At 43.2% G+C, this 10,558-nt stretch overlaps 2 protein-coding genes across 4 annotated transcripts; one reads left to right on the forward strand and one right to left on the reverse strand.

Moving 5' to 3' along the window:
- Positions 1–1,104: 1,104 nt before the first annotated feature.
- LOC4329340 (high mobility group B protein 15) lies at positions 1,105–6,012 on the forward strand. Of its 3 annotated transcripts, none has more exons than XM_066307454.1 (7): positions 1,105–1,241; positions 1,465–1,759; positions 2,647–2,725; positions 2,969–3,128; positions 3,205–3,294; positions 4,773–5,149; positions 5,244–6,012. In XM_066307454.1, exons 2-7 carry the CDS (start codon positions 1,470–1,472, stop codon positions 5,652–5,654), a joined length of 1,407 nt encoding a protein of 468 aa, XP_066163551.1. In that variant the 5' UTR covers positions 1,105–1,241; positions 1,465–1,469; the 3' UTR covers positions 5,655–6,012. The 3 variants fall into 3 exon arrangements, with proteins under 3 accessions (XP_066163551.1, XP_015624641.1, XP_015624642.1); XM_015769155.3 differs by having other exon boundaries at positions 3,208–3,294; XM_015769156.3 differs by having other exon boundaries at positions 1,105–1,759; positions 3,208–3,294.
- Positions 6,013–6,505: 493 nt separating this feature from the next.
- Positions 6,506–10,354, reverse strand: LOC4329341 (pentatricopeptide repeat-containing protein At1g09900). Its single transcript, XM_015769153.3, has 3 exons — positions 7,764–10,354; positions 7,477–7,632; positions 6,506–6,890 (listed from the first exon to the last, which is right to left on the reverse strand). The coding sequence occupies exon 1, from the start codon at positions 10,261–10,263 to the stop codon at positions 8,314–8,316; it is 1,950 nt and encodes a 649-aa protein (XP_015624639.1). The 5' UTR covers positions 10,264–10,354; the 3' UTR covers positions 6,506–6,890; positions 7,477–7,632; positions 7,764–8,313.
- Positions 10,355–10,558: the final 204 nt, after the last annotated feature.

Consider the following 10,558-nt stretch of genomic DNA (forward strand, 5'->3'; position numbering starts at 1 on the left):
GTAACAGCTATATCCATGCCAAATGCAAAACGGTGACATTTTGTACATAAAAAAGACCCATTAGAAAAGGAACCGCCATCCCTCATTTCTGGGGAATAATTAATTATTTGTCACTTTTACGAGTAGTGATAAAGGATTTGCCACTAAACCTATATGTTACAGATAGATGAGATTCTACATATCATAGATAATGAGTGGTAAATAATTAATTGCCACATATTAAAAGTGGCAAAAAGTTAAATTTTCCTTTTTCTTGAGGTTCACATCTGAGCCGTCCATCTGTCACCCCAGCTAAGCGAACACAACCTTGTTTTGTTGTGTTGTGCAACTCAGTTCAAAACAATCCAAAAAAGCTTTATTGGAGGTGTTTGGGGGAAGAGACCACTATAATGCCACGTCACTAAATCCCATCCAACATCAACGGCATTTGTGTAAGTACGTTTAGCAAATTAAGATCATCTCATCTCTATCCATGTATTCATTAACACTGATGCTACATCTCAACTCCTTTGATATCCCTATTGTTAGATAACCAATTAATCAATTTTAATGCAATAACAAAACCTTCCGACTAACGTTTCGCGTATGGATAATAACGATGACAATATTATATCCAACGTCAACACCAGACTATATCAATGACTTACTATTATATTAATAAACACACCATCGTACACCATATTTTACTGGCTATCATTTACCACTGCGGCTACCGGTCACCCTAAATATATATTCGTATGCCATATGCTAGTCTCTCTCGGTTATTTATTATTTCGGAGAGAGTTGGTACCAATTTTTATGTAGAGATCTATTTATTTTTCCGAGAGAGTTTGACACCCCCCAATTTCTCTCTGGAGATAGATAATCCCACCCTTCTATATCCATCTATATCTATCTATTACTATCTATATCTTCTTTATATTTGACGGTAACACATATGGCTGTGCGTGGCTCCACCATTGGAAAGAATAAATACAGCAAGCTAACCTTGGGGGTTTATAATTATAACGCTTCCTTGGCCCCCTTCGTCTCCATCTTCTTTTTTTTTTTTCTCTCTCCCTTCTCTCTCTCTACAAATCTGGGGCTCCCAGTATAGCTTAGGTTGATTTAATTATGGTTAACCTCTCACAGTAATCCGGGTGAGAGGTGGGAAGCCAAAGTGGGAGAAGCAAAAATATTCTCAGGGCAGGTAAGGTAAGCGAAGGCGAGAAGAGAAGAGACGAGAAGAGAAGAGAGAGAAGGTAAACTAGTCTCTCTTGTACATGGTGGCTTCCCTTCCCTTCCCTTCTCTTCCCATCTCTCTCTCCTCTGGTTTTCTCCTACCTTTTCTTTTGGGGGAAAAAATAATATTAATTAAGGCGCGCGTGCGCGGCGGCGCGGCGGCGGCGGCGGCGGCGGTGGAGGAGGATTCAGGGTGGTGGTGGTGGTGATGATGGGTTTCTTCTCGTCGTGGGGTGTGCGCAGGGGGGATGAGCGCGGCGGCGGAGGAGGCGGCTGCGGCGGCGGCGGCGGAGGAGGTGGAGGGGGTGGAGGCGGGGAAGAAGGGCGTGGCGGATGCGAAGGGGAAGGGGAAGGAGAAGGTGGTGGTGGCGGAGGAGGATTCTGCGGTGGCGGCGGGCTCCGGGGGAAGCGGAGGCGGGAGGAGGACGTTGGTGGCGTACCCGGCGCGGGTTGCGGGGTACAAGGACGTGGTGGCGGACGCGGCGGTCTTCAGGAGGGCGCTCGAGGGGTTGCACGCCCAGATGGGGACAAAGCTCAAGTAAGGGATCCCCTCTCTCTCTCTCTCTCACACACACACACACACACACGCACCAATCTGTATCTGGCATCGCCGATCCTTGCACCATGCAGCTGCCTTACGATATAGCATTTGATGCCGTTGCGCGCTTAGAACAGTTGCTGTTTGTTTTGTTTCTTTCAATGCGCAAGAATTGCAACTTGGGAGATAAAGTTTGGGGAGAAAGAGAAGTTTTGGGGAGAGATAGCGAACCTAATAATAATGGACGATGCAAATACAGGCATTTATATATTTATATTTATTTATTTGGAATCCGGATACGTCCGGTTTTGACTAATCAACCCCATATAAATGTTACCCTCGAAATTATGTGGCCTATATCTGCCATTGAGTCACCGAATTTATGGATCGACCACATTTCTGGTTTCTTATCTTTTTGTTTTCCCCTTCGTTTGTGCAAATTTTGTCCACAGATTGTGATAGTTGGCTTGGGCCTTTGTTGCTGTTGCTTTGCGTAGTTATCCTTGTTTTATGCCTCGTTCAATGGTCAATTACTTATATGTTGTTAATGCTGAGGAGCAGCCCTAGTTGATGATGTTATGTTCAACACTTATGTTATTGCTCATTTGTAGTTTGTAGTTGCCTTAGACCCTAGTCTAATTGAGTGTGTGAGCCTGTCCCTTGCAAATCAATGTACTTGCTATAGCTGTATTATATGGAGAGAATGACAGGTATGTTTGTCAATGTTGCTTGAATCACTACTGTTAATATTATATATAAGTTTAAGTTGATGAATGATTTGCATTGCAACATGTTTGTGTACTGTGGTAATTAGTTGATCTACTCTACCAAGTTATCATTGAGCATGCTTCATTTTGGTGCATTTCTAACATCATTTTTGTTTTCAGGGTGCCAATTATTGGTGGAAAAGACCTTGATCTTCATCAGCTGTTTAAGGAGGTCACTTCACGAGGTGGCATTGATAAGGTGGGAATTCAATAAAATCATTCATATTTCAATTGTCAAATGTTCCTTAAGAAAGTCTTTTAGCCAGCGACAGTCATGTAAGACTGGCCATATATAGTAAAGCAAATTTTTATTATGCTTAGAAGTTTGCCAAAGAAAAGCAAACTAAAGGCATGGCACTTGAAATTTTTGTTGTTTTCATGATCTTATTATTAGTTGTTACCTGTCAGAATAGCAGGCAAATAACTGAAATTTATTTCACAGGTGAAGTCCGATAATAGATGGAGGGAAGTAACAGCATCATTTATTTTCCCTGCTACTGCGACAAATGCTTCTTTTATGTTGAAGAAATACTACATGTCACTATTATACCATTTTGAGAGGCTATACTTGTTTGAGGCACAAGGCTGGTATCAAGAAACTGGTCAGTGGGATTTATAGAAATTCAGTCTTCTAGTTTGTCTGTTGCTGTATTACTAGCTCATACCATTTTGTTTCAGCAGATTCCAGAAGCATTTCCTGTATAGAAATGAAAGCTGAAGGTCAAGCTTCCCGGAAAAGGAAAAGAGGAAGCAATTCTTGTTCTTCAGGTCAGTTTCAGTTCACTTATCTTCTGTAGCAGTTTGTTTTGTTTAGGACTTCTTCTGTGGCAGGCTAGCAGCTCATTACAAGAGAAGGAAAGATTGTAAATGTTACTCAAAAGTTTAAGTAATAGTATGATTGTGTTAAGTGTTGTAACTGTCAACTTACAAGATGTCGTAACATTTCTTCAGTCGAAGCTTGTGAGTTTGCAGCATTTTGTACATTTTGGCCCTTGTATTCTTATTCTACAAATAGACCCTCCAATTAACTTAGAGTGGACCCTTTGTTCAACACCATTGATGAAGGTGCCGAGGTACAACATCTTGGCGCCAACCATACACTTCGGTTCTGAGAAAGGCCAAGCTGGCATGAAGTCCACATGGTCCGCGCAGAAGGTGTTGGCGCTAATGTAATATCCAGGATGACAAGCTAACAGTTTTAATTAAACAATCGTAGAAAAATTGTGTGGTGATAAGATGTCCCCCGTGCCATGTCGGCGAGCCGAGTTTGATCCTTGGCTGGTCTAACTTGTTTTATTTTCTTTTTTAGTGGCCAAAAGGTACCATATATATTTTTTAAAAGCAAACATTCCTCGAGTCATGTATGCACGCATACAGCTGACCATTAAAATAAGAGAAATAAAAGGGAAAAACTCACAGCTTGAACACTCGAACCCAGGATGTCGAGGAAATCATGAGGCCATCAAACCACTAGACCACTTATCAGCTTGTTACCTATTGTACCCCACAAGCCTTTTAAGCTTCCTATATGGTCAGCGCCAAGAGGTTTGCTACTGGCCAACTGCTCACGTGTACTTCATGCCAGCGTAGCAAAGTTCTCAGCGGCAACAGTTTTTTATTATTTTCTTTTTTTTAGTGACCAACAAGCACTCCTCGATTCATGTCTGTATATGTAGAGCTGACCATTAAAAAGAGAAAAAGAGAGGGGGGGAGGGGGGGTTAAGGTTGAACACTCGAACCCAGGACGTTGAGGAAAGCATGAGGCCGCCAAACCACTACACCACTTATCAGCTTGTTGCCTATTATATCCCACATTTAAGCTTCATATGTGATCAGCGCCAAGAGCTTTGGTGATGACCACCTGCTCACGTGTTCTTCGTGCAGCTCGCCAAAGTTCTCAGCGCCAATGTGTATGGCGCTTAGATATTGTACCTTGGCACCTTCATGATGGTGTTGAGCAAAGGGTCCATTCTCGAAATAAGTTTATTGGAGGGTCTATTTGCATGTATATCAATATATAAGCCCATTTATAAATTCAGTAAAAAGCGAGCATGTTCTATAATGGTGCTAAGATAAATGGAGAACATTTATAGGAAGCATTATTGCTGTTCTCAAGCATATTCTATACGGTGTTAAACTAAATGGAAAACATTTTTATGGAAATTATAATTGGTGTTCTTTTTATACATTTAGGTAAAGTTGTTTAAATTTATATGACTAACAGTTAGTTCCTTTGACTTTGTCAGACCTAGCTGCTTCTTTGGATAATGATGTACAAGTGATAATTGATGGTAAGTTTGAACATGGCTACATAGTTACCGTTATCATGGGCTCAAAATCAACGAAAGCGGTACTCTATAATTGCACCGAAGAACCTGCAGTGCCAACTGCGGTGCCTCATGTTGCAATTGACAGCGCTGAGGGCATACGTCCTCGCCGCCGCCGCCGTAGGAAGAAGTTAAGTACAACAGACCCCAACCATCCTAAACCAAACAGGAGCGGCTACAATTTCTTCTTCCAAGATCAGCACAGGAAGCTCAAGCCAGAATATCCTGGACAAGACAGGCTTATCAGCAAGATGATTGGTGAACGATGGAACAATTTAGGCCCTGAAGATAAAGCAGTAAGAGTAGACACGGTCTTTTGAATTTCATTACTTCAAATTGATAAAGTAATCATGCAATATATGTGCTTTGTAACACTTATACATATTGTAGGTATATCAAGAAAAAGGTGTAGAGGACAAGGCAAGGTACCAGAGACAGTTAGCTCTTTACAGAGAACAGAGAACAGGCCAGCCAATCAGCAACGCGGTGCCTATCCAGCAGAGACTTCCTCAGAAAGAAGTGACGATTGATGAGGTGGACTCTAAAGTCAGTGAAGGTGATATCCTGCTGTCCAACCAAGGATACAGCAGCAGTACCAGTAGCAGTGATGAAACCGCTGATTCGGGAGAAAAAAATGTGGAAGATGATGAAGAGTTTAACACAGAGACATCTCCTGAGCCGAGCATGGAAACAACAGATTCTCATGGACAGCCTGATCCTTCTGCTGATGGGGAGCGCTTTGAACTGCGCCGCAGGGAGAACCCTAAGATTGATGAGAAACGTGACATGCCACCTAATTAACGCTTGTGCCGAGTTGAAGGGAAAATTTCTGAAGGATTTTTGTTGTAGGATCAGATTGCTGTTTTGTTTCACTTTACCTTTGCATCGTCTCTAGAGACTGATGCGCTATGCTAGCGCATTGAATATCTTCTTTTTTTATACTGTTAGCAATTTGAATTGCTCTTTCTTAGGTGAAGTGATCACGGGTCACTTCCGGGCATCCTTGATGTCCGATAAATTAGAGAAATGATATTATTTTATTATTCACTGTCGTCATAGGAGTACTGAGTACACCAGTTTGTTGCTCACATTAGAACCCATTACAACTGTAAAGACTGGAGTAATATTTTTAATAGTTGGTAGAATTGGTTATATGGCATCGAAAGTTGGTTATACATGTGAATGACAATTCTTTGATGGCGGTTTTGATGACAGCCACTGTCATCCCATGATAATGACACGTGTGACCTATTAAGTCGATGATATGCGCCTAGGATGGCAATGTCTGGTCTAAAGAGTGGTAAATCATCAAATCCCAAAGTTAGTTATATGTAATTGAACATGAGAGCTATTTAACCAAGTTGAGAAACCTATTACTGCTGTCCAACCTAATACTAATTTATGATGTAGTCTCATTGGTATCGGTTAGTTGATAGTTGATTATAAATCGTAATGCTTATTAGCGTGTAAAAACTAATTTGTAAATAAATTTTTATATATGTTCTTAAGGTACTTAAATTCCAATGTTGAAAAATAAATCATGATGAAAAAACCATTAATACTAACTCTAAAATTAAGTTTTAAAATTTAAAATTTAGTTACGGTTGATAAGCTAAAGAGCAAACAAAATTAAAGCGGTACAGCCCGAGACATAAGCAAGCAAAACCCACTCCTGCCTGTCGAATTCCTTTTAGACTTGATCATATTTCTTGGCTGTATAAACTTACATTAGGTTGCATATGGCTAAAAATTAAGTAGACATTATTCTGTGTATATATGATTTCTAGAAGCCAGCTGTTACAAAATTAAGTTTATTTACCAGGGTTCGAGTTTCTTGATGTGGATCGGGGGAATTTGAAGGCCACATCAGGATTAACCGAACAGGCTCTTATTGTTTCTCATTAACTGATGAGGTCGTTGGCACACCTTGATCTTACTACCGGCTGGTTAATGAACTGCTACCAAGTGAAAGTTGAGATTGATACTGAGTGCTCCATTGTCATACCCATGACCATGACAAGTTCATACACAAAAAATCTGCACAATAAAGTAGAAACAAGTAAAAACAAATCCAGAATTATGCGTCGTAGCTTAATAAACATTGACTGCTGGATATTATGAGAAGATAAAAAGGAATGTGCATTTGATTTATTGATACTTCAGCAAAGAGTTAGAGCAAAGCGCGCGCACACACCAGAGCACAGCGTACAGGTGGCACTGGCAACATAATTCTAGATAGCATTAAAAATGTAAATGAACTGGGAGTGAGCAAGTATTGGAGAAACACCTCTTTTTTCAGATATTTAGGTGTATTGGCTCAAAAGGTCCCATGTTTCTTACCAAGGGAAATAACAATACTACATATTTTCCGTTCCTGCATGCAATAGTCAATACTCAATAGACACAGTTACACCATTTATCTTTATCTAACAAAGGCGTTAATTATAACAGCAAAACCGAGTCATTATTTATTGGAATAAACTGTGTCCCGTACTCAAATACTTAGAGCAAAAGAGTGAGCCAAAATGCTACACGTTATATTCTGAGTTGAATCAATGCTAAAAAACTAAGATAAGCAAGAAAAAGCGGTGATTGTTCTGCAACAGTATCGGACAACATATACCTCTGGATTTTTCTCCAAACTTGTAATGAGAAGTTGATAACATTCATTGAAGACTTGAACATTTGAAGTTCTGACAGATTGACAAAACCTAAGATCTTGCATGTTGCACTCATATTAAGGTATTCTTGTCAAGCAACAAACCAAGGAACTGCAAGTCTGCAACAGCAACACCACGGTTCCCAAATTTAGCACATGGCATTTAGTAAGATAGAGCACAAATGCTATATATATGAAAACAACATTCGATCAATTCAAATGTGTAATGAAAAGCAGAAGTCAAAACTTACATGGCATGTGTCTCAGCCCAAAATGGGCTAAAATATGCTTGGTCTTTGTCCTACGGCTGAACTATGCACTGTACCAAGACAATATATGGCGTGGTACTAGAAATATTAGCCAAATAATTTAACAACAAAGTACTGAAATGGAACTGTTTTTCCCGAAATTAGAATATTCCTTGAATGATATACAAAATGCTGGACAAGATCTTTGCTTTCATACTGCTCTCTAGGAATCCTGAGAAGAACAAAAATTTAACTTGTTTTGACCAAAACAATTCCTCAACATGATTCCTCCGAAAATCATTTGCAGTCATTATCATCCTTCAGGAAACCGTTTTCAATCACCCCTTTCATCCCTTATCAAAATTATAAGCTCTCAAATTCCTCTTGCTTATTTTTAAACAAAGCCTTCAATGCGGCGTAATAGCAGAATCTGTCAGTACTGTACAGCTGTGCTGCTTCAGACTTCAGGAAATAGTCCACAACCATAGGAAAATGTCATTGGTGAGACCAGTGTACCACTCCACGTGGAAGAAGTGTTACATACATTTTACAGTCAACCAGCCCTGTTAGGCATAAGTAAATGATTAGCATACTTGAATGTTACTTCATTTGGAGTGCACTTATTCCTAAGCATCTCAGCTACAAGCTCCTCTGCATCCTGCCACCGCTCAGCTCTACACAAACCCTTCAATGTAGAGTTATAAGAAATAGCATCAGGCTTACATGACATGGTGCTCAATAACTTGAGGGCATCGTCCAAACGGCCTTGTTCAGAAAAGCCATTGATAAGGGCGTTATATGTAAAAATATCAGGTGTACTTCCATAGTTTGGCATTTGCTCAAGAACCTCAATTGCACGATCAACCAGCCCTTTTTGGCACAAGGAATTGATTAATATATTGAACGTTACTTCATTTGGGGGACAATCCTTTCCAACCATCTCAGCTATAAGCTCCCCAGCATCTTCCCATCGTGCAGCTCTGCACAAACCCTTCAACACAGCATTGTAGCTAAAGATATCAGGCTTGCACGGCATGCTTCTAAATAACTGAATGGCAACCTCTACAAGACCTTGTTCAGAAAAGCCATTAAGAAGACTGCTGTATGTGACAATGTCAGGCGTACATCTGTACCTTGGCATTTGCTCAAACACTTGGGTTGCATAGTTGACCAGACCATTTTGGCAAAGCATGTCAATCAGTATATTAAAGGTCATTTCAATTAGAGGGCAATCATCCCTAAACATCTGAGCAATAAGCTCACTAGCATCATGCCATCGTTCAGCTCTACAAAAGCCCTTCAACACAGCATTAAAACCAAGGGCATCAGGCTTACACACCATGCTGTTCAGCAACCTGAGGGCATCATCCACGCGCCCTCGTTCAGACAAGGAATTGATGATTATATTGTAATTGACGGTGTCAGGCTCACACCCGTACTTCTCCATTTGCTCAAGAACTTCGACTGCGCTGTCCACTAAATTATTTTGGCACAAGGAACTGATCAGCATGCTGAATGTAGCTTCGTTTGGCGAGCAACCCTTCCTAACCATCTCAGCCATCAGCTCACCGATATCCTCCCATCGCTCGGCGATGCATAAACCCTTCAACGCAGCATTGTAGCAAACGGTGTTGGGCTTGCATAGCATAGTGTTGAGAAGGTCGAGGGCTTGGTCGACATGCCCTTGCTCTGAGAATCCATTGATAAGGGTGCTGTAAATGACAACGTCAGGAGTGCATCCGTACCTAGGCATTTGGTCGAGCAGTTGGACGGCGCGGTCGAGCAACCCGTTCTGGCAGAAAGAACGGATCTGCGTGGCGAATGTCACCTCGTTGGGAGGGCAACGGTTCCTGATCATCTCTGCCATGAGCTCCTCGGCCTCCTCCCACTTCTTGGCGATGCACAAGCCCTTGAGCACGGTGTTGTAGGTGTAGGTGTCGGGCGCCACGGGCATGGAGGCGATGAGGCGGAGCGCGTCGTCGAGGCGGCCGGAGCGGCAGTACCCGTCGATGAGCGCGGTGTAGGTGACGACGTTGGCCGCGCCGGTCGCCCTGGCCGCGCCGAGCACGCGCTCCGCGTCGGCGAGGCGGCCGTCGCGGCAGTAGCCCGCGACGAGGGTGTTGTGCGAGACGGCGTCCGCGGCGGCGGCCGCCTTGAGCGCGTCGAGCACGCGCTCCGCGTCGGCGAGGCGGCGGGTGGCGCAGAGCTTCTTGATGAGTATGTTGCAGGAGATGAGGGCGGCGGCGGGGGCGGGCAGCGCGCCGGGGAGGAGGAGGAGGCGGAGCGCGGCGTCGAGGTCCCCGAGCTGGACGAGGCGGCGCAGCGTCTGGCCAGGGCGGGGCGGCGCGGCCGGGTTGACCCATATGGAGGAGCTGGCCCTGCGGTTCGCCCACCTGGAGGAGGCGGCGGCGAGGCGGGGGCGCCCGTGTTGCTTGGCGCGGCGAGGGAAAGAGAAGGGGTGGTGGGCGGCGGGCGGCGAGGAGGAGGAGGAGGTGATGGCCATGGTCGTCGGGGTGGTGAAGGATGGAGAAGGCGGAGGCGATAGGATTCGTGGGATGGATGAGGTGGTGCGGCGGGGCCGCGGGAGTGAGAGTGACGACCAAATGCCCGCCAATTCTACTTCATTCCAACCGGACTTCCTCTTTTTTTTTTCCCAAGTCCTCTCTTCAGTATGGTGATGAAATTCACTGTTAACTCATTCTACTGCCTCCAAGTCTCCAACCAAAAAAGGTTCATTTTCTATAGACGAATCTAGACTACGTTTTGAGAAGTACATATAGAGGTTTTTCCCTGTGTGG

This window comes from Oryza sativa, chromosome 2 (genome assembly GCF_034140825.1).
Source record: "Oryza sativa Japonica Group chromosome 2, ASM3414082v1".
Classification (NCBI taxonomy): Eukaryota; Viridiplantae; Streptophyta; class Magnoliopsida; order Poales; family Poaceae; genus Oryza; species Oryza sativa.

Bases quoted from the DNA above. Each gene is read 5' to 3' on its own strand.
- LOC4329340 (XM_066307454.1), top strand. From the start codon at position 1,470: ATGAGCGCGGCGGCGGAGGAGGCGGCTGCGGCGGCGGCGGCGGAGGAG. The intron at 2,726-2,968 runs GTGGGAATTCAA...TTTATTTCACAG, and splicing joins CACGAGGTGGCATTGATAAG to GTGAAGTCCGATAATAGATG. The intron at 3,129-3,204 runs GTCAGTGGGATT...ATTTTGTTTCAG, and splicing joins AGGCTGGTATCAAGAAACTG to CAGATTCCAGAAGCATTTCC.
- LOC4329341 (XM_015769153.3), bottom strand. From the start codon at position 10,263: ATGGCCATCACCTCCTCCTCCTCCTCGCCGCCCGCCGCCCACCACCCC.